The 26,877-nt window shown below is 46.0% G+C and overlaps 3 protein-coding genes across 8 annotated transcripts; 2 read left to right on the top strand and 1 right to left on the bottom strand.

Moving 5' to 3' along the window:
* Positions 1-259: 259 nt before the first annotated feature.
* zcchc9 (zinc finger, CCHC domain containing 9) lies at positions 260-4,223 on the top strand. The gene is made up of 6 exons (XM_029768984.1): positions 260-347; positions 688-1,124; positions 1,270-1,420; positions 2,693-2,785; positions 2,875-2,943; positions 3,581-4,223. The coding sequence occupies exons 2-6, from the start codon at positions 699-701 to the stop codon at positions 3,691-3,693; spliced, it is 852 nt and encodes a 283-aa protein (XP_029624844.1). The 5' UTR covers positions 260-347; positions 688-698; the 3' UTR covers positions 3,694-4,223.
* A 1,165-nt stretch (positions 4,224-5,388) lies between these two features.
* On the bottom strand, positions 5,389-9,236 carry LOC115202584 (acetyl-coenzyme A thioesterase). The gene is given in 15 exon segments (XM_075074296.1): positions 5,389-5,590; positions 5,762-5,889; positions 6,004-6,083; positions 6,968-7,054; positions 7,056-7,112; positions 7,114-7,224; positions 7,226-7,241; positions 7,339-7,428; positions 7,480-7,486; positions 7,630-7,797; positions 8,150-8,393; positions 8,516-8,576; positions 8,662-8,691; positions 8,693-8,723; positions 8,897-9,236. Coding segments are annotated over 14 exon segments (1,380 nt in total). The 3' UTR covers positions 5,389-5,590; positions 5,762-5,831.
* A 3,664-nt stretch (positions 9,237-12,900) lies between these two features.
* Positions 12,901-16,903, top strand: atg10 (ATG10 autophagy related 10 homolog (S. cerevisiae)). Of its 6 annotated transcripts, none has more exons than XM_029768981.1 (6): positions 12,901-13,105; positions 13,755-13,861; positions 14,590-14,851; positions 15,016-15,113; positions 15,262-15,359; positions 15,449-16,903. In XM_029768981.1, exons 2-6 carry the CDS (start codon positions 13,757-13,759, stop codon positions 15,660-15,662), a joined length of 777 nt encoding a protein of 258 aa, XP_029624841.1. In that variant the 5' UTR covers positions 12,901-13,105; positions 13,755-13,756; the 3' UTR covers positions 15,663-16,903. The 6 variants fall into 6 exon arrangements, with proteins under 6 accessions (XP_029624841.1, XP_029624840.1, XP_029624842.1 ...); XM_029768980.1 differs by lacking the exon at positions 12,901-13,105 and adding an exon at positions 13,127-13,215; XM_029768982.1 differs by lacking the exon at positions 12,901-13,105 and adding an exon at positions 13,247-13,286.
* Positions 16,904-26,877: the final 9,974 nt, after the last annotated feature.

Here is a 26,877-nt window from a genome sequence, read left to right as displayed (position 1 = left end):
GAGAGGACGCAACCAATAAATCTGGTCCTACTTTGGACAATCCAGATCAGACACCAACGCATGGTGCAACGACGATTGCACACCAGGATTTGGGAGAAAAGAACCAAAGCAAATGCACAAACACATTCGTGCACTCGCTCTACTTCCAGTCAAAGAGCAGTCGTGCAGCAATCACGAAAGAAAAGTGCATGTGTGATCACTTGTTATTATAAATTCTCAACCTTAACAACAGATGGCGGTAATAGTCTATCGAGTCATTTTCCTGTCATTTCCACCCAAGGAAGAAGAAGAATGTGGCTTCCGGCTAAACAGTAAACACATGTGGCAGCGTTAGTGGTACACTTTAGGTGAGTTTATAACAGATAAATATATTCTGATCACATTATTTAACCGAATTCATCAGTTTCTGAATTTCTGCGAATATATTTCGCTCCAGATTTTGTTCAAAACTCTGCTGAAAAGGACTCTTAGAGTAATGCTAGCCACTGTAAACTAGCCGTGCTAGCAACTATTCACGTTATCTAGCTAGCAAGTATATTTGTAGCCTCAATCCTGTCCGTTGTTTTTATAGCCTAGATCAGTCTAGGGGAAAATTCACCATACTCCCGAGTCCCTAATGGTTCTTTCGTTTTTTCCATCTCTCTCTCTCATCTGTCTCCCTCATATCTCTCTATATGTGTACCCCAGGTGTTCCAGCAATGACGCGATGGGCCAGAGCCAACAACGTCCACAAACACAAACCTGCTGAGGCAACACCCTGGAGCCAGCTTAGAACCAGAGGGGGAGGAGTAGGGAGGGGTCGTCCAGGCCCTTTTGGAGGTTCAGGAGGTGCTAGCTCTAGCCATGGGCCTGGGGGTTGGGGAAGAGGAGGGGGAGACCCTCTGAGGCGAACGCAGCTCGGCGATGCTGGGATTAAGAAGCCCTGTCGGAAGAAGAAAGACTACGACAATGAGGATGTGAACGGCTTCATGGAATACCTTCAGAGTGGCGGGGCTGGGACGTCCAGGGGAGGTGGAGGGGCTGGGATGGAGGGACTCAGGGAAGAGGTAGAGACAGCCCTGAAGAAAGACAGGAGGAGAGAGGACAGGAGGATAAAGAGACAGGATGACAAGAAGAGCAACATGGTGAGTAAGATGGGCAGAGATCAAGCGTAGAGTGACTAAGTTTCCAATGTTGCTAATAATAGTGACACTCAACCTTGTGATGTTGTCTTACTCTCTTATCTCTTCCTTCTTTCCTCGTTCTCTCTCCCTGTCTCCCCCTCTCCAGGTGTGTTTTAACTGTAGGAAGCCTGGCCACGGGTTGGCTGACTGTCCGGAGGCGGACCGAGACGAGGAGATGGGAAGGGACATCTGCTACCGCTGTGGATCCACAGAACATGAGATCCAACGCTGCCGCGCTAAAATAGATCCTGCTCTAGGTGTGTGTGTGTGTTGTCCTGACTCCTGCTTGTGTTCTATAATTCAATTTAGATTTGTTCCGATTGTTATTCTTTCTATGCTGAACAAAAATATAAACGCAACATGGAAGAACTTTCAGTTTCAATTCATATAAGGAAACCAGTCAATTGAAATTAATTCATGAGGCTCTAATCTATGGAGTTTCTCCCATTTTTCTCTTCAGATCCTCTCAAACTCTGTCAGGTTGGATGGGGAGGGTCGCTGCACAGCTATTTACAGGTCTCTCCGGAGATGTTCGATCGGGTTCAGTGCGGGCTCTGGCTGGGCCACTCAGACATTCAGAGACTTGTCCCGAAACCACTCCTACGTTGTCTTGGCTGTGTGCCTAGGGTCGTTGTCCTGTTGGAAGGGGAACATTTGCCCCAGTCTGAGGTCCTGAGCTCTCTGGAGCAGATTTTCATCAAGGATCTCTGTACTTTGTTCCATTAATCTTACCTTCGATCCTGACTAGACTCCCAGTCCCTGCCGCTGAAAAACATCCCCACAGCATGATGCTGCCACCATGCTTCACTGTAGGGATGGTGCCAGGTTTCCTCCAGACGTGACGCTTGGCATTCAGGCCAAAGAGTTCAAGCTTGGTTTCATCAGACCAGAGAATCTTGTTTCTCATGGTCTGAGAGTCTTTAGGTGCCTTTTGGCAAACTCTAAGCGGGCGGTCTTGTGCCTTTTACAGAGGAGTGGCTTCCGTCTGGCCACTCTACCATAAAGGCCTGATTGGTGGAGTGCTGCAGAGACGGTTGTCCTTCTGGAAGGTTCTCCCATCTCCACAGAGGAACTCTGGAGCTCTGTCAGGGTGACCATCCGGTTCTTGGTCACCTCATTGACCAAGGCCCTTCTCCCCTGATTGCTCAGTTTGGCTGGGAGGCCAGCTCTAGGAAGACTCTTGGTGGTTCCAAACTTCTTCCATTTAAGAATGATGGAGGCCACTGTGATCTTGGGGACCTTCAATGATGCAGCCATTTTTTGGTACCCTTCCCCAGATCTGTACCTTGACACAATCCTGTCTCGGAGCCCTACGGACAGTCCTTCGACCTCATGGCTTGGTTTTTGATCTGATATGCACTGTCCACTGTGGGACCTTATATAGACAGTTGTGTGCCTTTCCAAACCATGTCCAATCAATTGCATTTAGCATAGCTGGACTCCTAGTTGTAGAAACATCTCAAGGATGATCAATGGATTTGATTTAATGTGTGTTTCTCTCTTTCTCTGTCTCTCTCTCTCTCTCTCAGGGGAATACCCATATGCCAAGTGTTTCATCTGTAGTAAGACTGGCCACCTGTCCAGGTCCTGCCCAGACAACCCCAAAGGACTGTACGCCGCAGGTACAACGCATGCACTCTCACAATACTAAACTCGGCTAATAAATCAAACTGTGAATCCATAACATTGTCTCCTCCCTTTCTGTCTGTAGGAGGTTGTTGCCGTGTGTGTGGTTCAGTGGAGCACTTCCAGAAGGATTGTCCTGAGCACCAGGCTGCATGTGAGTAACCAGGCTCCATCTCTCTCCATCAGGATTGTCTGTTTGACAGACCCATTTCCCCCTGCCGCGTCACGAAATGTGCTCGCATGACAGATTCAGAATAAAGCTTTACCCGAAAGTGGATTCGATCGCATGCCACTTCAAATGCAGCTCTTGCAAGCTGACAAATAAGTAATCAAGACGGTTATCGTTTACAGCATCGCAATGTCATCAGAGGATTGACTAACTGACGTTAGCAAGCCAGCGAGGCATGGTAAAATATCACAAATAGAGCTAGATGAAGCCAGAAGAATTCTAAACGTATCATTAGCTGTAGCCATCAGTTTTGCCTGTTCCCATTGTCGTCATTCACTCACTGTTAAGTTTGTCATGGCCCTGACTTTAGCGTTAGCTATCCTGCTACGGAGCTCTTTGGCCAGCATCACTCGAATGTGACGCCTGTTTGTAAACCAAAAATGGGTCTATACACTACATTTCTCTATGAACGTTCCCTTTGTCATTTCCATTCAATATATCTATCTGAACGTCCTTTTTGTATATGTTTTATTTCATCTATCTGAACGCTCTGTACCGTTTGTCCTTTTATACGTTCCAAGATATTATGTGACTGACGTGCGTTTGTCCAATCCCCCTGTAGCTAACCAAGTGACCTTGGGCTGGCTGTCCAATAACATGAGTGCCGACCACGAGGAAGTGCATGTGCCTGTGAAGAAAGCCCCGCCCAAACGGGCCAAGGTAGTGGTCTTCTGACCTGCCGATCCACGCAGAGGACTCACCAGCTTGGACAGGACTGACAGCGACACATCCCAAGACTTAAATCCACGAAGGGCGTTCATTCTGTCACCGTTCTCTCTCGGAGCTTTGAAAAACAACATCCGTAGTCAGGGAAAATGGAGAGCTGCTCTTGACTGCCATTTTGGAAAGCGCCCTCTGTGGTCTCACACCCTGGACTCTGTGTATAGGACTGGAAATGATTTGTATGGATGGGACTAGACTGGAGCCTGTACTGTATACTAGCTAGCAGGGTTTCTCCTGTATCTAAAGACGTGTTTTTATGTCTCGGTAGCCATCTATCCCGTGTGTCTCATGTTTGGTGGTGTGTTCTCTCATCCATCCTCAGGTGTCTGAGAAACAAAAAGGTTTAAAAAATATATAGGTTCTATTTGCTATTCACAGAATTTAGTTTTGTCGTCGAGTATCATTATTACTGCACGTTCACTCACATCAACATCTGAAATATTTATTGCAAAATTCAATAAATAACACCTATATTACATACATGACCTACATTTGCTGTGACCAAGACATTTTGGGTTATTCGTGAAACGCCGTTGTAAATGGAACACCTGTGTTAGCAGCCGCTCGACTAGAGACGTGCTTTGGTCTCGTTAGAATCAGGAGTCTCCACATGGTATCAATTCAACCATCAGACTCAGGTTTAGCGTGTGTGGTGTGTCTCTCTCCAGGAAGGTGGTACATGCGCTAGCCGTCTCCTCCATAGACTTAGACCAGCTTGCCAGGTTACATGCTACATGCGGCAACACGACTGAAGTCACCTGGTTGTGGCAACACACCTGGGACACCTGGTTTTAACACATTGTATCTGAATTGTGAGGGCTAACGATCGTCAAGGACAACAACCACCCGAGCCACTGCCTGTTCACCCCGCTATCATCCAGAAGGCGAGGTCAGTACAGGTGCATCAAAGCTGGGACCGAGAAACTGAAAAACAGCTTCTATCTCAAGGCCATCAGACTGTTAAATAGCCATCACTAACACAGAGGCTGCAGCCCTATATACATAGACTTAATCACTGGCCTTAATAGAACACTAGTCACTTTAATAACGTTTACATATTTTGCATTACTCGTCTCATAAGTATATATTGTATTCTACTGTATCTTAGTCTATGCTGGTCTGACATTGCGCGTCAAAATATTTCTATTCCATATATTCTTAATACTTTAGATGTGTGCTAAACACGTGTGTTTGACCAATAAAATGTGATTCAATGAAGACAATGAAAGCTAACAGGTGCTACTGTGTGTATTAATGGCCTCTGCAGTGTCTGTGTGTAAGCCTCACCCTGCAGCTGTTGAGTTCCGGGCTGTGGATGAGGACCCCGGCACACTTGACCTCGCTACGGAGGAAGCCCTCCACAGGGGGAACTGTTTTCACGGTTACAGACCTCCGGGCTACCACATAGGGGTCCCTGCAGAAGACAAAACGCACATGGCTAACAGAAATCAGAACGATCACATAACCATCTCCGCTCAAGAAGACAGGAACGCACACGTTCTTCTAAAGCAGGGGTGCCAAACGTATTCCACGGAGGGCCGAATCTCTGCGGGTCTTTTTGTTTTTCCTTTCAGTTAAGACCTAGAAAACCAGAGGTGAGGGGAGTTCCTTACTAATTAGTGACGTGAATTCATCAAGTACAAGGGTGGAGCGAAAACCCGCAGACACTTTGCCCTCGGTGGAATGAGTTTGACACGTGTTCTAAAGGAAACCTTTACCCGTCATTGCAGGACTGTCTTTGACAATAGGAACATGAAGTCTCGGCTCTTGCCTCCGTTGATGGGGGGGGGGGGGGGATTTAATGTGGTACACCGTCTCCTCATTGGCCCCCTCTACCTCCTCACAGCTCCTACAGGGAGAAGGGGGTGTGAGAGGTTAAGTTAGTTTAATGAACATAAAGCTCTGTGTCGCTCATACTTACAGCAAAATGTGGCTGGTGGCACCATAACTTGGGAGGACGGGGCTCAGTAATGGCTTGAATGGAATAAATGGAATGGTAACAAATTTATAGGTGACTTACAGATGGTGTGTGTCCCGAAGAGGTCACAGTGTGAGGTCAGCCAATAGGGTGAAGGCATGGAGGGCAGAGGTCATGACCATCTGAACTTGGACACAAACCAGCTCCTCCTCATGGACATACACACCGATCTGGGAACATACACACAACATTGTAAGGAAACTAAAAGCAAAAAAGGACAAAGAATCCCCTTTACAAAATTGCCATATAGTGTCTCCATTCATGTATTGGTGTGTGTTTCTCACCCTGTCATTGATGCTGCTGGCTTCCCAGTCTTGTTTCCCAGCCAGTAGTCAGAGCTGCTATTGTTATAGCCCAGATACACCTGCAGGGGATGATAGGAGACAGACAGTAGTGATGTGCGGGTTGACTCATAACCTTCAGTCCCCGTGGATATATCCATGGGGTGGATGGGTTTAGGGCCATGAAATATTGTGTGGATGAAGGGCGGGTGGGTCGAGTAAAGAGAAAACAATTAATAATAAAATCCATAGTTCTTGTGTAATTCATATCTTTATGGCTACATGAGTTCTTTCATTCTTTTTTTATCTGGCATTGGCGCACAAGTCTAAGCTTTAGGGCCTACTTTTCTGCGTGCCAAATAGGTCTACACACCAATCTCCAAATGTTTTTGGGAACTTGGCCGGAAAACGTTAACATCGATTCACTGAGGCAAAAAGGACAAGGTCAGAGTTTAATTCAATAAGACAAGAGCTCCAAAATGGAGAGTTGAAAAGAAAGATAAACGAGGGCCAGAGAAGCAACATTTCAGAAAGATGTGGTCAACTGGTAAAAGAGGATGAAAGCTGTGCGATGACTGTGAGGCGCATTACAAATTCGTCAAGTCAGGAGACAGGGACCACGACACCGTCACGTCATAAAAAGGGAACTGTACAGCGCATTTTCTACATTTGCTGGTTAGGGTCAGGTGTGGGCCTCAGACGTTCACTTTAACACAAGCCGGTGGTTGCAGATGGGTTATTAGCAATTGCGAGTGGCTACGGGTGAACAAACAGCTTACCCGTGCATCACTAACAGACAGTCAGCGGGGAAATAATGAGGCTGAACTAAAAGCGTATCTCAGCTTCAGTCAACTTGTCATCTGGCAAGGCAGCGATGTGGTTGAATGCAAAAACAGTCAGGTGCAAGGCTAGCTTAGCTAGAACGATGGGTGCTGCTAGTGTCATGCTCATTACATGGTTGTAGTACCCGGTTCCTTTCATCCCAGGGGACAGAGAGAGGAGCCTCCTCCTTACAGGACAGGATGTGCTTTCTAGCCATCCGTATTCTCTTCCTTTACGATGGCAGACTGGTATCTCCTCTCCCCGTCCTCGGTGGTGTATGTGACTTGGGGGGAAAGGTAGGTACGCCTCCAGGTGTGTTAGCCAGCTGGTAGATAGGAAGGCGCTGTTGATGTGATGCGCTTTGTTCGCTGTCCACTCCTCACAGTTATAGGCCTCCACTCGGGACACCTACCTCAATACTACACACACAGGCACACACATTTTAAATACTGTGCCAATTACATATCCATAGGATCCCATTATCTGAACGGGAATTCATATGACTAGACATGTTACCTGTTGTTAAATGTGTTGTTGACCACAGCCTTAAAGACCAGTCTGTCTCCTACAGAGGAAGGACCTCTGAAGCGGAACATGTCTACAGACCTCAGAGAGAGAGAGAGAGAGAGAGAGGGCTAGTTGGGTGTGCGCGTGTACCTACACTCTTAGAAAAAAAGGGTTCTAAAAGGGTTCTTCGGCTGTCCCCACAGGACAGGGGTAGGCAACCCTGGTCCTGGAGTGCCGCAGTGTTTTTTGATTTAACCAACCTGGGAGACCGGGTGTGTTGAATTTAGGCAACCACTCAACTGATCAATTGTCTCGATAAGGTGTTGTGCCTAGTTGGAACAAAAATCCTGCAGTGCCTGCAGGTGTTGCCGTGGCGATTAGCGTGTGGAGGCAGGACCAGCTCGACGCTCTCCACACGGGTGAACTCTGTGGACACGGCAGACAGCGGGTCTCTCCTGCTACACCCACCTGGAGAGGAACAGGTACAGACATGGGTTTAGTAAAAAGAGAGGCAATTACCCATCTAATACATCTAACCACCAACTCAGCCATAGACGGACAGACAGAGATGTAGATAGCCTCATCATGTGCATCTGACAAAGAGCATTTACACGCCAGAGAACTGTACCAAACAGACTCTCTCCATCTCAGCTACAAAAAGGTATTTATTTGATTCGAATTTCCCCTTGAACATGAGTGTCAATATGACAACGTTCCATTCAGAGCAAGATAAATCAAGTAAAGATACAGATTAGGACACATAATCCCAGGCTGACACACACACACACGAAAGATGAGACAGAGAGAGAGACAGACTGACCGTTGGCTAGTGTGCGGTAGTCTTGTAGCAGGGTACTGAACGTCTGTTCGTTGTAGAGGCGAAGTCTTCGTCTCTCTGAGGCCAGAGAATGCTGCAGCTGCTCCTCTGCAGAACCCAGGTTTTCCACCGGCTGCAACACAACCTTTTTTGGTCCCGCTGGCTTTCCAACAAAGGTGGAGTAGGCCACACATACCAACCTCTCCACACGTTCCCTCACATCCTGCACCGGCACACGGATTCCCACCTACATACACACACACACACACATATTGTTATATTAAAAACGTGAACAAACATTGTGTACAGGCATGCGTGCATGCATGTGTAAATACATGTGTGTGTGTTTGTGTGTGTGCGTAGTCTTACCTCCATGCTTGTGGTGAACGTTCTACTGACTTTGGACTTGATAGTGATCACCTGGCCAACCCTGCAAACAACGTTCGAAATATTGAAAACATTATATATGCATTTGATTGATTGATGTATTGATGTATTGAATGATTGGTGCGTACCTCTCCTCAAACTGGATGTCGTCCATGGAGTGTCACACACGCCATCCCAGCATGATGTTCAGCTAAGGGACAAACACATACACACACTGTTCATCTATATATTTATCTATATTTAATCTTTTCAACTGGGGCAGTACTACGATTACAGTGACATTACAATCATTCACATCCTCATGGGGGATAACACAAATCTCTTATTATGTGTTATTGTGCGCGCGCGCACACACACACTGACCAGCGAGGCATGCAATGGTGTCCATCCATTTGAGTAGCTGCCCAGCACTCATGTCTCCTTGGTGATCTGCATGGCATGGCTGGATAGACTGGCACATCTGGACATCTATAGGAGCAGGGGTCTGCCCAAGACCTGAGCCCAGAAGAGAAGCACCCTGACCGGTTACGGTGCCAGACCGATGCCTCTGAATCTCTTGGTCCTTATGAGGCTCCACAGGGCCTGACCCGTGGCGTACACCCAGGATCTGAGCACCCTGGGCAGGCGGAGGGACAGACAGAGGCCCCTTCAGATCCTGGTAGCGGTTCTCCAGACTGAAGCCATTCTGGAGGCTTTGGGTCATCATTACCCTATTGCTTCCGTGTACAGAGAGTGTAGAGAAAATGAGTAGCCCATGTACAAGCCTCATTCAGTCCCTAAGTGTGACCTTTAGGTAAAAGTAACCCAGCCTTGTCCCTCCCTCCTCCTCTCTATCGGTAAACCTTATCTGTGGCTTAGAGCCCTATAATGAAGTAACACAAACACTGGTTCACAGTGTGGCAATGAGTTCCAATAACAACCTCTGTCTGTTTGATGACACACCCAAGTGTGGCGCGCATACACACACACCCCGGCATTGTGGGGGGGATCTGGCAAAGGGGATGGAAAAACTGGACAGGACACTGCCACCAAACAACAGCAAACTCAGTCATATGATAGGACATACAATCCTCTACATTCCTGAGACTTGGCTGGTACACGTACACATAGACACACACACACTGCAGGTGGACTCTTACTGGCCAGTGTGATGATAGTACTCGCGACCCCAGAATAGACCAATAATATCTATCTGGAGACTGAAGTAACTACAAGAGATTATTAAAACAGTATCAAAGTGTTTTAGGAGCGATAGATAAACATTTTAATCATAAAATACCAAACAGCTTCACAAACATGTTTTCATTTACATACAACTTTGAAAGCTAGCTAGCAAACAAATATCCTTGAGGGTTTTGCTATCTGGTTTATGAGTGGTGTTTTTCTGCATTCATACACATCAAAAACCCAGCTACAGATGGAAGTGAGGAGAACTAACACAGCAGGTTAGGAGAATGAGGTTAACCCTCCTGTTGTGTTTGTTTCATGTTAATTAATTGTGTGTGTGTGTGTGTGTGTGTGCGTGTGCTCAAACACACATGCATGTGGGGGTCTGGGAGAGGAAGTGTGTCCATCTGATGAATGGGCATGTGCCTAGAGAAAACTTGTAAATCGGTCCAATTCGACCAGAACACTGCAGGAGGGTTAAGGTTAGGATCCAGGGTTAGGGTTATGCTTAGCTAAAATCCTACAGTTGTCAACTGTTATCCCCAATGCGACAACTAGGTGGACATGTTCCGGTAGCCACAACTGGTCAAACCATCATCCTCGACAAACCCTCTGTATAACCACTGAGGTGTACTAATAATGTTTTGAGCCCTGAATGTGTCTTCGCGTCGTGCCTAAGAACAGCCCTCATACTATATACCTCACCTCCTTGGTGCTTAGTTATAAACTGGGTAGTTTGGCTCCTGGATGCTGATTGGCTGAAAGCCATGGTATATCACTCCAGTGTTAATTGCTAAATTGTAATTACTTCGCCTCTACGGCATATTTATTGCCTTGCCTCCTTTTTCTTACCTCATTTGCACACACTGTATATACATTGTTTTCTATTGTATTATTGACTGTACGTTTGTTTATTCCATGTGTAACTCTGTGTTGCTGTTTGTGTCGCACTGCTTTGCTCTATCTTGGCCAGGTCGCAGTTGTAAATGAGAACTTGCTCTCAACTGGCCTACCTGGTTAAATAAAGATGAAATCAAAAAATAAGAACAGCCTTTAGCCGTGGTATATTTGCCATATACCACACTCCCTCGGGCCTTATTGCTTAACTAGAGACTGGCTCCAAGATGGCCAATCTTTGTTTTTAACTTAATCTACTCACGTCCGCATGCGCCATTTCTTACTGCGCATACTCCGGATGCACACTAGCGCTCAATGCGCACTGGACACAGCCATATCATGTGAACATGCTCCGGGAACTCTGTCAGAGCACGTGGACAGCTTAACAAGCCAACAGGCACTTCCCCTAGCTAGCTGGGGTCATGACCTCAGAGCGTGAATATAAAAATGGTATATCTTCGGCTGTGAGTGATGAAAAAACACAAAATGGGCTCTGCGACAATAATTTGAATAATTCAATGGATGTTTTGTGGACAAAGGTGATAACTAAAGTGTCTTATTAGGAATTTTCAAATTTGACTTTTCTATGGGGGGGGCCATCAAAAATAATTGTCTTTCTCAGCCATGAATCAGTTCAACTGCAGTACCGAAGCAATACTGTAGGTGCAGTCAAAAGCGTGCTTCCAGACTGGAACCCTGGCCCGATGAAGCCGAAAGAACAGCAACCGAGAGTCAGGGTCGTGGAGAAGATGGCGGGTAGGCCTGCGCCCGAATGGTTGTCGGATTTGGAGATGGAGTCAGAGGAACCCACAGATGTTGGTAAAGAAGGCGGGCAGGAAAAAAATGAAGAAAGTGGAACATATTGAAAGTGAATAGGGATTGTTGCAGTAGAAAACTGAACATGACAAGAATGAGGATAAATTTACTGCGGTGGCAGGCGCGGTGAAGACAGCCAAGTTTGAGCCACATCCCGACGGTGATAAAGATGATTTTGGCTCAGTGGGAGAGATTATTGGAGAGAATGATCCTTGCCTTCTGGCTGATCCATATGGGGGTGTCAGGTTGGGTGTAGAGGAGGTTGGGGAATATTGGGTTGGTGAAATTGACTCATAGTGGAATCGTGTAGATTTTTTTCATTTCTGCCGTCCAGAGGGAGGGAGCGTGCACTGCTCACAACGTGACTGGGGATAAGAACTGTGACTTGCTTTCCTCTCCGGAGCAGGGTGCCGTCGAAAGGAGTGATAATTGGAGTGGGCATTAAGTGTTGAAGAGGATCAACTTAAGTTGAATATTCCCGGTGTCTTTGACGCCCGCCGTTTGCCATTTGGACGCAGACCGGGTAGAAAGTGTGGTGAAACAGAGAAGACACTGTCTGTACTACTGAGTTTTGATGCGGCGTCTTTACCAGACAAAGTCAAATTAGGATGTGTCAGTTATGCCGTGAGAGATTTTGTCCCGAATTAATTTCAGTGTTTCAGATGTCACGCTTATGGTCATGTGGCAGCAGTGTGTAGGCGAGAGATTCCTAGATGTGAAAAGTGTGCAGGAGGACATTAGACAAAGGAATGTGTAGTACCGGTGGAAAAGATTGTGTATGTAAACTGTAGGGCACATGAGGTTGGTGGCACCTTAATTGGGGAGGACATGTTTGTGGTAATGGCTGGAGTAGAATAAGCAGAATGGTATCAAATACATCAAACACATGGTGTGATGCCATTCCATTTGCTCCGTTCCAGCCATTATATGAGTCGTCCTCCCTTCAGCAGCCTCCACTGCTGTAGCGGTACCATGGTGCTGGAGATCAGAGGTGTCCAGTGAGAGAAAGGCAGGTTGAGGTTGCCAGGATCAGAGTAGAGCAGAAGGTGTAGTATGCTGAGGCAGTGAAGAGAGTAGTAGAGGAAGATGGGTCCAGGGTGAAGGATCCTAAGAGGATCCCTGTGAATAAGCCGAGACCAATAGAGAGTTATAGGAATAACATGCTTCGGTAAAGTACTTCTTTTTTTTGCGTCCATGGCCATGGTTGTCAATTGTACCACAGGAATAGAACGTAAATCACAGAGGATAGATGCTGTTGTGGCAGCTGCAGAGACATACTTGGGTGTATGAGATTTTACTGCAGAAGAGTTACAAGATGTTTTCAATGATAGGACCAAAGTAGTGGGAAAGTGGGGAGGTTTTGGGAGCAGGGTTAGTTGGTAGGGACATTTTTTCCCAAAGTGAAATGAGTCCATACTACAGAATAAGAATAGTAGGCTGATACACAGCCCATACAGTAGGTGGCGACATGCACCTATAACATTTGTTTGTGAACCGCCATAATATCGAAAGAGATGGAGGAGAAGAAGAACAACAACAACGAAACAGTTGTGCTGGAATCACAGCAAACTACTTGTGACATAATAATCATCAATATTAATATACATGAAACTATCTAGACAAATAAATACAATGAAGAATTCAATGAATTCACTCGAAACCACCTGTGAGGAACATACAGTAACTTCAACGGTAAGGGATGGTGGAATTCAGTCAGTTTTAGCAGAAGGGGCGGTTTATAACCGCCAAATCTGATTGGCTCTTTCCTCATTCTCCATCACGAGATCCCGGAAGTTGCCCCGGTAAGAAACGTGTTTGCTTTTAACGTGTTATACATTTCCTCGGGAACATTAAACACGGAAAACCTTGAACAGTATGGGCCTATTGCATTCATCGATGGCCACCAGATTTTCGGCCGCTGATCTCTCGTTTAATGCATCAATAGGCACTCAAATCACCCGCACATCTGATGTGAATTGCAAGCATTGGCCACACCGCACCCTAAAGCTGATTTCGGTGTTAATTTTTTGTCCTGCTTTCAACCAAAATCTGCGTGATAAACCAAACTTGCAACCCCCAAAAATACTTGATCTCGTGTTGTTACCGTGTCAAACAATGCTATTACGTTACAGCTTTCATGTACAAATATCGCCTTCTCACTGTTTAAAACCAGCTATTTATCAACAACACTGTATAACTACAACATTGCGACCTGAATACGCAGACGTGTGTTAGCTAGTTTTAGACAGACTTATTTCCATGCATCTGGCTTAACATGTGATGCTCTCTTGTCCACTTCCTCATCTCTGCCTGTTCCCCATTTCCTTCATATCTCCTCCAGAGATGAGTAGCTGTTTTCTGGATGAGGAGACGTTCTGTCAGTGCTGCCAGCTTTTCCTCCAACACTCCCACTCCCTCTGTGACGGCTGGAGCTGGGAACAAGTGAAGGTATGGGGTGGAGGAGGGAGAGGGTTTTTAGGATAGAGAAGGGTAGAGTTTAACTTGGGGTAGGCCTATTTAAGGAAAGGAAAGGTTAGTCAGCATTGAGAAGAGTAGAGTTGGGCTAGTTTGGGTTACACAGAATTAGGGTTAAGGAAAAGTTAGAAAGGTCCTTTTTTTAAGGCTGCTTGACTACCTACCCCAGTCACCTGAAGAAGCTGAGTGCAGAATGTTTGGCTGTCTGAATGGAATCGGATGTATGTGAATCTGTAGAGCAGGGGTATGCAACTAGATTAAGGCACAGGATGATTTTTGTCAGAGTGGATGTGAATTGACCACAACTAAGTCCAAAAGAGATTGTATTTGAACATAACAATAATTTCATACATTTATTATATTGATACAAGCACTTATTTATTTGTATTATTTTTTTTAATTATTTGTGGGAATACTTGGGAACAGATTTTAGCTGAATTCCTGGTAATTGTAGTCACCAAAAACGAAAATCCCAAAATCTTTGGGGGGGCAAAAAAAAAAGATTGGGGCCACCACTAAACTGGCTTCCTCTCTAGGTTTCTTCTTGGGTTTCTTCCTTCTGTGTTTTTCCTGGCCACTGTGCTTTCACTTCTGCTTTGCTTGCTCTTTGGGGTCGAGGCCAGGTAACTGTAAAGCACTTTGACTGCTAATGTGAAAAGGTCTTTATAAAATGCGATTGATTGATAATGTTTCCATACAAGGGTTCTGAGGAGGGCTACCTGAGGAAGACTGCACTGGGGACCGCCAGAACCAGATGTAACCAGGACCAGCAAGGAACCAGTTCAGACCAGCACCAGGAGAGGACCTTCTCCCTCTCTTTCCATAATGATGATGAAGATGATGGCGCAGTGTGTTGTATACAGGAGGAGAGCAGTAGTAGCAGTGTCGTTCAGTATGAATACCATATCCTCTACTCCTGCAGCTACCAAACTCCTGTCCTCTACTTCAGAGCCTCAACCCTGGGTATGTTGCCAGACAGTACTGGCTGAATGGTTTTTTGATGTAATACATTGCAAATACAGGACTTGCATTGTCTTCAGCCGTCCACTTCTTTACACACTTACTGGTCTCTCGCTCTGTCTCGCTCTCTCTCTGTCTCGTTCTCTCTCTCACTCTCTCTCTGTCAGAGGGTAGGAGTCTGTGTCTCGAGGAGGTATGGGACAGTGTTCATCCTAACTACAGACAGAGACTACAGCACAGACCCTGGGACACCATCACACAACAGGTTGGTACCTCTCTCATCCCTCTGTCACTTTCTCGCTCTCTCTTTTCCCGGTAAGATTGTATCCCTCTCTTAATCTCTTTTTCCTCCATAAATCTCCCACTTCCACTCGACACCACACTCAATCTTCTGTCCATCTTTCTCTCTCTAGGAACACCCGTTGCTAGGCCAGTCGTTCTTTGTGCTCCACCCCTGCAGGACAGAAGAGTTCATGAAGCCTGTTCTAAAAGCTGCCCTGGAAGAACACCGGTGAGTTTGAGACTCAACGTGTATTCTATCAAAGTATTACACCTGTGTGTGTTCTCCTGTGTGACCTTTGCCCTCTGACCGCCGTCCAGACAGGTGAACTACATTGTGACCTGGCTCAGTGTGGTGGGTCCTGTTGTGGGACTGGAAGTTCCTCTGAGCTACTGTACACAGGCACCTGAACCCCCGCACACCCCCTCCAGCTCTCCACAGCCCCCCTCCAGCTCTCCACAGCCCCCCTCCAGCTCTCCACAGCCCCCCTCCAGCTCTCCACAGCCCCCAGCCCTAGGGACAAAGCCAGGCTGAATGGTTCTCCCATCTAGCGTGGACAACACGTAATGCCAAAGCGAATTTCCATTGGAGCCAGATTTGACATCAGCTTGAGACGTGTTGATGAGGTCTGTCCAGTGGGCATGAGATGGAAGAGAGGGCAGCTGCTTTGCACAATAAGTCTGCAGAGAGAACCGTTACATGAAGCACTGCTGGCACCTAGTGGTGAGAGAAACATTACTGCAACTCTACAGGCCTGTCAGAACTACTAGGTTGAATCAGCCGAGGTGATGGATCTGAGAAGTGGGAGTGGGATGACTTATAGATCTGGGACAGGGTCTTGTGAAAAGGTAAAACAGACACTTCTCCTTTTGTCAGAGCAGACCTGGTCTTAGCAGGCTAGACAACCATGGAGAAACGAACGAGATGTCTATTAATTTCTATGGGAGCTCCTCTATCCTTGTCAACGTTGTTTTGGAATAAGACAAATGAAAGTCTATTTTGTGCCTGGATGGGGGACTGAAGATGAAGTGAGATGGAACTTAATGTTCCTATGACCTCAAACCTTTATCTTTTCCTCTCATCACCGAACATGTCCAACAATAATGTTGTAACTTTTTGATTTCTTTGCAGTAAAGTTGATGACAAACTCACCGTTCTTGGCCTACATTGTGAAGATGTTTTAAAACAGAAACGCCGTATGTTTTTCAGCGTCAGGTTTTGTAAGATTCCTGTTTGTCTCTGACAGACTGGTCGTATCTGAAGGGGCGTCTTCTAACTGTGTGAGTGGCATCGTGATCCAGGATAGTTTGTACTTTGCCAGACCCTTGTCTGTTGGCAGAAGACTCAGGAATTAATTTATTGGTCAACTGGGAGAAAAGTTTGTGTGTGTATTCTTGCCGTAGAATAGATTAACTTTCACCCTAATTTGTCTAACATCCTGTCTCCGTTGACTGAGAGCGTGGGGAGAGTTTCATACCTCCTCCTCATAGGATTTAACACGGTCGATTTGCTTTTGAATTAGAAACGGTTGCACGCTGAATGTATCGTAGGTTGTAACGCCAATGTTGGCTTTTAATAATGGCAACTCTTCCACCACAGTCCTGATACAACGCATGCATATGACTGTATCGTATCTATATTGAACCTACATGCCAATGAACACATACAGTATGGCCATTATACCTAATGTAAAGATGGTTATGGGAGAAACGCAATTCTATTGTATGATTTCTAAGAAGGAGCAGAATAAAAAAAAAAAATCTGTTAAATACAAACTGTATACATCAGCCACTCTTATGGTAATGACGATGGGGACCATATGCACAATCTGTTTGCACGAGCAACCCGAACAGAAATGCTGATAAATGTCCCAAGGGAGCTCTGACAATGTCAGCTTTTAAAGTGTGTGTGTGTAATCAGTTATCCCTGTTTTAAAAGAAAGCATTGTGTTCGCTCAAGTTCCTCAATGCCAGCCCTGGATAAACAACAATTGGAAACACATGGCTGTGTCTGGCACACACAAAGACACACACATACGAGTATGAACGTAGCGAGAGGTCGTCTCCCCCCAGTGGACCTTCAGGAACTAGTACAGAATCATACTCCTCAGTTTCCTGGTTCCACTCCAACCTGTACTGTGGGAAACAAACTACTGGGGATGATAACACTGCTTCTGCTGCTCGCACGCCGAGACACAGACTACACAGTGAGATCAGTGTGCGTTGCTCCCCTGGAGAGCCGTAAAATAGTCCCACGTAACTGATTATGTCAGAGCTTTTATACAGGACACTCTGCCAGTGGAACACTCTCCCTCTCTTTCTCTCCCCCTCTCTTTCGTTCCCCGTTTCTCTCTCGATCCCCCTATTTCTTTGTCTTTCTTGGTCACAACATATGCACACAGTGGTTTACAGGAGGTTGGGAGTCACGCTGGTCATGTTAACATGCCTTCCTCTGATCTAGATCCTAGCACACGGAAGAGACCCATCTGGAGAAAGTTACTGACACACACACTGCTGGCTGGCACTGACCACCTTATCCATGGATGGTACTTTCACAAGTTTGTGGCACTTCTTCATTTTGCTCCTTCACTTCATTCCTCATGGCCATATCATCTCTCCATTTGTGTTTCTCTTTCCCGGAATCTCTCAGAAACACCAATGGCTTTGTTCTCGAAGACTGATTGACTACAAACACAACACACAAACAGATATCATGCCAGACTGCACTCGTTTATGCCCGGTGAGCAGGCTGGATGTCAGAGAGAGACAGATGTTCTCTCAGTTTATGTGAATGTCAAGGCAGAATGATTTACCTGATGTAGCCATTCATGCAGCTCTGCTTCCAGGCAACATTTCAAAAGGTCCAATGTAGGACAGTCAGTGCGTGAGTGACCGAGTGGGTATTACAAATGAAAACTGAATTGACCCTCAACTCTTATAATGGCTTCAGGTGACTTTAATAAGCAGTAGAGGTGTGAGCTGTTCAGTGTTGGCCAAATGACACATCTTACTTCCCCCAGTAGCTGGCAGAATCACCCTTTGTAGGGAAAAGCGATTGGTGAAATCAAAGGCCCAGTGACCTGAGAATTCTTCAGACCCCTCAGTTTCATTTGTGTGTTTCTTTGTTGTTAGAACACAAGCGACAGTTTAAAGCTCTTTTCCATTGCCATCTCTCTCCCTCTCTGGCGGCCATTGTCCCCATCATCAAACAAACTATTGGTTCAGAGTCAAGATGGAGTCCTGGAGTGCACTCTCAAAATGTACCACACTGTATGGTTTCATTAGGCCTGGAGCCAAGCCAGAGGTCCCTGCCAGCTCAAATCTCTGATGTTGATTTCGCAACTCACCCAAATGTTTTATCCAGGGGGTGATGGGGAGGGTCCAGAGGGGGTGAGGAGATTGGGGGGTGGGGGGCTCATAACAAAAGCACAGAGGGTCCATTCACTGAGGAAGAGGCCATGTCAGGTCTCCTGGTTCCAATTTAAGAGAAGCTGCAGTACCCCCAGATGTCTCCCCAAAGCCATTGTCTTTCCCTCCATCTCGCTTTCTTCCCCCTCCATCTCTCTGATTTCTCTTTATCACGGGGAAAACATACATGCTTTTTTATTTCTAGAAACGACGCCGGTCTTAAACTCCAGCGCTTCAGTTTATAGACTCTGGTTTAACTAGTTTCCCCCTGAGAGGAAGAGAGAGAGGTCGAGAGAAGACTGGCGAGTTTGATGGAGATGATCATCTGCCAAAAGGCCAAACTTCACAGCTTAGTCACCTTGAGTTTGAGTTGATTTTTACAGGGATAGTGCACATTAATCAACGTTTCAGTAAAAGTGCCGTTTTAGCAAGCCGGCTAATTTTCAACCGCAGTCCCTGGGCAGGTTATTAAAAACAATTACAATAACAAAACAGACAGTGAGCACATGCAGGGAAACAGAGCAAGCAGCATGTAGCACGCAGACAGAGCAACATAACACACACACAGTAACAAAACAAAAAATATATAAGCAAGTGTTTCCACACCTCACAAGCTACAGACATGGAAAGCGGCAATACAAACCAAATCGTATTTGTCACATGCTCCGAATACAACAGTTGTAGACCTTACCGCGAAATGCTTACTTACAAGCCCTTAACCAACAATGCAGTTCAAGAAATATAATTTTGAAAGTATTTACTAAATAAACTAAAGGGGAAAAAAATGAATCAAAATCAATCAACAAAACAAAAAACACAAGAAAATGTTCATAATAATGAAGCTATATACAAGGGGTACCGTTACCAAGTCAATGTGCGGGGGTACAGGTTAGTCGAGGTAATTTGTAAAGTGACTATGCATAGATAATACAGTGAGTAGCAGCAGTGTCAATGTAAATGGTCCAGGTGGCCATTTGATTAGTTGTTCAGCAGTCTTATGGCTTGGGGTTAGAAGCTGTTAAGGAGCCTTTTGGTCCTGACTTGGTCCTCCGGTACCGCTTGTCGTGCGGTAGCAGAGAGAACAGTCTATGACTTGGGTGACTGGAGTCCTTTACCATTTTGGGGCTTCCTCTGACACCGCCTAGTATATAGGTCCTGGTTGTCAGGAAGCTTGGCCCCAGTGATGTACTGGTGATGTTCACAAGTCTGATTGGCCTTTAGCCATGTCTTCATGTGTTTTGTGAAGGTGCGATAGATAGTGCAGATGTGTGTGTCTGATGGCAGTGTGTTCCAAACATGGGAAGCTCTCACAGAGAAAGCAGATTGACTAAAGGTGCTTTTCCTTAAGGGAACTATACAGTCACCTCTCATGGCAGACCTTGTGAATCTGCTGTAATGGTTTTGGGTTTTCTGTTTAACCAAAGTACTAAGTGGAGAGGGAGCCAGGCCATTTAGGATCTGGAATACAAGACATGCTTCAGTGTATTGCACAAGATTTTCCCAACTCTGTAGCTCATGTTTCTGAGGATGTTACCGTGATGGTGGCTATTGGGCTTCCTATCAAGCACTTTGAGAGCCTGTTTGTAGCCAAACTGAATGGGTTTTAATGTTGTACAGCAAGCTCGGGCCCAACTACTCAAGCAGTATGTTGAAGTACAGTTTTGCTACCTCCGTAGTCAAAACAATTTCGTATGAATCGGAAATTAGCTAGGTTGAATTTGGTTAATTTGAGTTACCTTTTTCACCTGCTTTTTAAAAGAGAGGTTGGAACTAAGTATGATGCCAATGTACTTAAAATGGGATACCACCTGAAGCTTCTCACCTGACACAAAGAAATCTGGCTCAGTAGCATCAGTTGCCCTCTTTGTGAAGAACATGCAGACTGTTGACCCAGACTGCTATAACATTAGCGGACGTTAGGGAAGTGTTAGGGGAGCATTAGCTAGCATTGTGTAAGTGTTTGTGTGTTTCAAGTTTTATTAGTTGTATGTATGGGATACAACAGGGGTATTCAACTCTTAACCTATGAGGTCCAGAGCCTGCTAGTTTTCTGTTCTACCTGATAATTAATTATACTCACCTGGTGTCCCAGGTCTAAATCAGTCCCTGATTAGGGGGGGGGGGGGGTGCAGTGGAACTGGCTTCGAGGTCCAGAGTTGAGTTTGAGTGGTATACACCATCCAACGAAATGCTTACTTGCAGGTTCCTTCTCGACAATGCAACAACAATAAGAAAAAAATGTTAAGAATACGACCATAAAAGTAAATGGCTCAATAGAATAGAATAAACATTTTAGCATTAGTATAATGTAGAACGGCACAGTTGTGATGTGTGTCTTTGAGCCCGACGGTACGGGTGTGAAGAGCTCGTGGCTGTGGTGTGTGGGGTCTTTGATGATGATGATGATACGGACCTTCCTCAGGCACCGTTTCTGTCCTGGTTGGGTGAGAGCACAGTCCCAGTGATGTACTAGGCCGCCTTCACCACCCGCTGGAGGGCCTTGGGTTCGTGGTACATGAATTGCTCTGTCCAGGCCATGATGCAACCGGTCAGGATGCTCTCGATGGTGCAGCAGTAGTATTTGGAGAGGACCCGGGGTGGCATGCCAAATTTCTTCAGCCGCCTTAGGAAGTAGAGATGCTGTTGCACCCTCTTGACAAGAGTGGTGGTGGTGTTGTTGGCCCATGTCGAGTCCTCAGTGATGTGGACGCAGAGTAACTTAAAACTGCCGACTTGCTCTAAAGCAGTCCTGTTGATGTGGATAGGGGCATGTTCCCTCCTCTGCTTCCTGAAGTCAACTGACTTTGAGGGAGAGGTTGTTGTCCTGTCACCACAATGCCAGTTAACCTACCTCATCCCTATAGGCTGACTCGTTATTGTTGGTTATCAGGCCCACAACGATGGTGTCATGTAAAGCTGCGCAGTCGTGGGTGAATAGGGGAGTACAGCAGAGGGCTGAGTACACACCCCTGGGGGGTCCCTGTTTTAAAGGTCAGTGTACAGGTGTTGCCAATACTCACAGCCTGTAGTCTGCCCGGCAGGAAGTTCAGGATCCAGTTGCAGAGAGAGGTGTCCAGACCCAGGGCTCTGACCATGGTGTCGAGCTTGGAGGGAACAATAGTGTTGAATGCTGAACTGTAGTCAATTAACAGCATTCACACATAGATGTTCCTCTTGTCCAGATGTGTTACGGCCGTGTGAATAGCGATGGAAATGGAATCTTAAGTGGATCTGTGGAGCAGTAGACAAATTGGAGTGGGTCCAGTGTGCCTGGGCAATTGTCATTTGGGCATGTCACCTTGTTCTTCTTGGGCACTGTTAGGATGGTGGTCTCCTTAAAGTAGGGGGGGGGACTTCAGCTTGGGACATGTTGAAGATGTCAGAGAAGTTGCCCATCAGCTGGTCAGCACACACTCGGAGGATGCGGCCAGGGATGCCATCTAGGCCAGCAGGTTTGTGGGTATTCACTTTGAGTTTTCCTCATGTCAGCCTAGGAAAGCGAAAGCCCCCGGTCGTCCGGAACAGACAGTCTTCCTGGATGGCTCGGTATCGTCTACCTCGAAGCGAGCATAGAATGTGTTAGGCTCGTCTGGGAGGGAGGCTTCGGTGGGCACCACACAGCTGGATTTTCCTTTGTAGTCCATGCTAGTCTGTAGTCTTTGACACGTGTCGCGCGTCTGAGTTGTCGAACCTGCTTGCCTTGTACGCGTCACATGCCACTGAGTCATCGGGGTTTGTTCTGCGGACATTGAATGATGCAGTACGGGCTTTCAGCATGGTAGATATCTCTATTTATCCAGGGTTTTTGGTTGGGGTATGTCCGGATTGTTATTGTGGGTACATCATCATCAACACAATGAAGCCAGACTAAGTCAGTGGCACATATAGAACTATCCAAGCAGAAGTTCTCCTTCAAAATGTTGATATTTGGTTGCGTTGACAACCAAACACAATTCAGTTGGTCTACAAATTAATAATTTATATATTGCATTCACGTCTCCATCTCAACCAAAAATCTAAGTTAAAGAATAGGCTGAAATCTAATCAAACTTTAAATACATTTTCATTTAATCATATTCTTTAACTTTGATTCTTGGTTGAGATTTAGACGTGAAACCAACATACAGTATTAATGATTAACGTGAAGATACAATTTTAAATCAACCAAAGCTAGAAACCCTATGCCAATATATAGTGTCTATTTTTAGTTGAACCCTGGCTTGAACAATATTACAATGATTACTTTGCAACTGCTCTATCGCCCTAAATAGTATCATTGATGATATGACTTAAGTATGGTTACATTTCATTTGCTGTGGTAGATCTATCCTTTGGAATGACTTGGATTGCAACAGTGAATATATTTGGTTATTAAGAGTTCTCTCAATAATCATTCTCACGATAGCACATTGGTAATAGTCAGTGACAAATATAAAAGTCAAGCATGGCTGGGCTTGGTTAAAACCCTGGATGGGACACCAAATCAATAGTTGTAAACTGTCCAGTAGCCATTTGTTTTCATGATAGTGGATGTAACGTTGAAGGTCTAACGTTGTTTTCAAGGTACAAATGCAACGTTTGTCTATGTGGAAAATTGGTTATAATTATGACATAATCGCATGGACAATAATCCATACGGAAAATGGAAAAGCAGTCTGGTTAAACACTACAGTTGAGCGTAACGTCCGTAAACCATGTATCTGTAAAAACAAAAAGAGACAGCATACCCTGAGGTCCCTCTGCGATAAAAGCCTTACTCAGAGTTCAAAGTTTATTTTCCAGGGATTGGACATGGATACTAGAAAGAGGAGGCTGTGTAGCCCGTCTTTTCAGCCTAGTTTGGAGTCCCCCTTTCCTTCCTGTTCTTCGTAGGCGGCGTTACCTTCTGGTTATCTTGGTCAGCAGCAATAGGTAAACCCGCTGTGCGGGGAACAGAAGTGTAGATGTAGTGTTCTAGATCTGGGAAAATGAGAGCTACAGTAGCTTCCGATTCATGACCGATAAGTGTTTTACATTTGTCATTTAGCAGACGCTCTTATCCAGAGCAACTTATTTGTCATACAGTAGGAAATTATTGCGCGAACATTCTGAGCAAACAAAGTAACAATTAACGCAAAAATAGCCATAAAAAAAGCAAAGTCGAGCAGGAACAGGCGAGACGCGCAACCTCCTCAGCGCTGCCATCCTCTACCGTGCGCACGCGCGTGTGCGTTAGCCAGCAGAGACCAGTGGGATAGAGAAGGCATCTGGGGCTCCGTCCCAGGCCTGTCTCTGCGTTAAAGCAGGTTTAATAAGGACGTGGACACAGAGCTGCTTAGAGAAACGAACTGGGCAGATAAAACACAGTGACTGGCTTCTCCTGAAGGAATGGTTTTTATGAAGTCCCATAGAGTCTCTGTGAAACCTGTAAGTTGCAGAGTCTGCTAGAGACTAGAGGGGGGACAGCCGGAGGGGGGACAGCCGGAGGGGGGACAGCCGGAGGTGCTAGGTCATCTTCATTCCTCCTAGCTGGGTAGCTAGCTGCTGAAAATCCTGCCTGGGCTGGCTCCCTCGGCATTACCCTCCCTTTTAGGTCACATATTAATAAAACACAGGCAAACACACAACAGACCCTGGAAAGAGACACTGTCAGACCCTAGAGTTTCTATCTGGGTTACAGAGCTTACGCAAGATTCCACACTCCACATCTGTGTCACCAAGGGCACAGTCAGATGGAACAGAGTAAATAGGCATTTTAACATCATAGATTTAGCCCGGTGGTAACCTGTGGAATAGACACCGGCTGGAATGCGGTTTTAACCAATCAGCATCCACCCGTTGTATCATTTTGACTAGAGTCCTATGGGCCTGGTCAAAAGTAGTGTACTACATAGGGAATAGGATGCTATTTGGGACAGAACCCCTCTCTTTTTACAGATCCCTCTCTGCGGTGTCTGAGGGGCTCAGTCAGACTCCAGTTCTGTCACCGTAAGAGACCGTCCCTCTAACCCTAAACAGTAGGAACACGCACACACACACAGAGCTGACTCTAGTGCTATCTGTGCCCATCACTCTATCCCCCACCCCACACAGCACAGTAGGGCTAACGACACTGGACAAACAAGGCCCTTAAATGGCAGCCGAAACTATCACAGCGTGATGGTAGCCAAGGTGGTGTGTCGTGTTCTGGCCCACTAGTTCTGCCCTGTTGGTTCTGATCACAGTAACAAGTAGCTGTTATTCTAACTCTCCAGCTCCGCCACGGTCCTGTATCACCACAGGGAACTCTTCCACTTCAACCAGTATAGCCAAAACAAGAAACATTAGCCCTGGCCCCTGGAATTAACAACGTGGAAAAGCACATTAGTCAGTCCTCATCACCATCAACGTAAATAGCCATGGAAGTGTGCGTTTCCTCTGAGTCAAAGGAATAAAAGGACCAGTGTGCTACCAGGTGGACCAGAACCAGTGAGTCAGTTCTAATAACAGGGTCGGCGATGCACCAAAAGGAGGCCATACGGCACTGAACGGAATTATCGCTGCTGCAGCTTCTTACCACTGATGCAATTCAATTGAGAACAGATAGGTCTTACCACACGTGTTTATCAGCTCTGATAGATAGTGACTGTCCATTCCAGATGGTGATAGTGAAAACGACAGGAGGGACCCGTTGCCTGGGGCAGATGACAAGGAGTCCTTATTACCTCCAGCTCGACCTGGAAGCCATTAGGATCAGTCGGGGTTTAGGTCCTGGGTAACTTAGTGAGGTGGATCTGCATCTGAAACTACTGAGGCTATTGGAGTTTATGATGCGCGCGTGTGTGTGTGTGTGTGTGTGTGAGAAGCCATCCAGTGCAGAAGGGGAGTTTAGGGCCTGTGAGTAGAGTGATGATAAAGAGACGGAAGGAGAGGAGACATGAAAGTGAAGTATTCCCGTTTGCAACCAAGGAGAGGACAGGTGGAGAGGAGGAAGAGGACAGATGAAAGTGGGGAGTTCAGAGTCGAGGAGATGTGAAAGACCAGAAACAACGTGTGTGTATGTATATCTGTTAACGAGCCTATCCTTGTCCTTCAGGTGTAGGACAGTGGTAAGCATGCTTTTGGTTAGGTGGGTCATAGCACTGTAGGCCACACTGACACACACTGACATTACAGGATACAGCAGGACCCCTACAGTACACTGACACACACTAACATTACAGGACACAGCAGGACCCCTACAGTACACTGACACACACTAACATTACAGGATACAGCAGGACCCCTACAGTACACTGACACACACTAACATTACAGGATACAGCAGGACCCCTACAGTACACTGACACACACTAACATTACAGGATACAGCAGGACCCCTACAGTACACTGACACACACTAACATTACAGAACACAGCAGGACCCCTACAGTACACTAACATTACAGGATACAGCAGGACCCCTACAGTACACTGGCACACACTAACACAGCAGGACCCCTACAGTACACTAACATTACAGGACACAGCAGGACCTCTACAGTACACTAACATTACAGGACACAGCAGGACCTCTACAGTACACTAACATTACAGGACACTGCAGGACCTCTACAGTACACTAACATTACAGAACACAGCAGGACCTCTACAGTACACTGACACACACACTCAACCCAGGATTCAAAAGGGTTCCATTCGTGTCAACTAACTGCAACCGATCATGTGCACAAGCAACCACGACATTTGCAGAACTTATGAACTCAACAAAATCAGCAGTAGGTTGTGTTAGCAGTGACACTGACATTTACCGTAAGTCAAACGACCAACTTGAATGGGGGAGAGAGGAAGTGCAAGGAGGAAATGTCCTTCTTGAAGTTATTTTACCTGTTCATCTCCCCGTCTCTCCCGCCCTCTCTGCTGTTGGACCAGGCATCAATGGGAGTCCAACCTCTAACCTGCCAATTTCAATAAATGATCCAGACCTTGGCTGGAGAGAGATCATTTGTTGACCTACTCCAACGCAACAGTCTAGTGTCAATCCCTCCACGCCTGTCCCCCTGATAACAATTCCTCATACACCAGTCCCCTGAATGCCAATCACCCTTCAGCCTTCCCCATGTAGAAAACAAGATCTGTAAATACAACCATAATTCTAGGCTACTGGGCATTGGATAAGGTTGGGGCTCCAGTGTGTGGCCATTAAGTAGTAAATGGGGATTTGGCCTGTTGTTCAAACTTTTCATGTGTGTTGGGAGATTTCCTTACTGCTGTTCGTACAGCCAACAAGTCAAAAAGAGAATCCCTCAGGAGATGAGAACAGTTTTTACTTCAGATTTAATGACATTTTGGCTGTAGTGGTGTCGTTAGAGATAATGGGCACG

The sequence above is a fragment of the Salmo trutta genome, chromosome 12 (genome assembly GCF_901001165.1).
Source record: "Salmo trutta chromosome 12, fSalTru1.1, whole genome shotgun sequence".
Lineage (NCBI taxonomy): Eukaryota > Metazoa > Chordata > Actinopteri > Salmoniformes > Salmonidae > Salmo > Salmo trutta.
Note: the sequence above shows the minus strand (reverse complement) of the source record. Positions and strands in the feature narration are given on the sequence as shown.

Excerpts from the sequence above, each read along its gene's own strand:
- zcchc9 (XM_029768984.1), top strand. The coding sequence starts at position 699 with ATGACGCGATGGGCCAGAGCCAACAACGTCCACAAACACAAACCTGCT. Across the intron at positions 1,125-1,269 it reads ATGACAAGAAGAGCAACATG|GTGTGTTTTAACTGTAGGAA; the intron begins GTGAGTAAGATG and ends CCCCCTCTCCAG. Across the intron at positions 2,786-2,874 it reads CAAAGGACTGTACGCCGCAG|GAGGTTGTTGCCGTGTGTGT; the intron begins GTACAACGCATG and ends TTCTGTCTGTAG.
- atg10 (XM_029768978.1), top strand. The coding sequence starts at position 13,694 with ATGCTCTCTTGTCCACTTCCTCATCTCTGCCTGTTCCCCATTTCCTTC. Across the intron at positions 13,862-14,589 it reads GGAGCTGGGAACAAGTGAAG|GGTTCTGAGGAGGGCTACCT; the intron begins GTATGGGGTGGA and ends TTTCCATACAAG. Across the intron at positions 15,360-15,448 it reads GCTGCCCTGGAAGAACACCG|ACAGGTGAACTACATTGTGA; the intron begins GTGAGTTTGAGA and ends ACCGCCGTCCAG.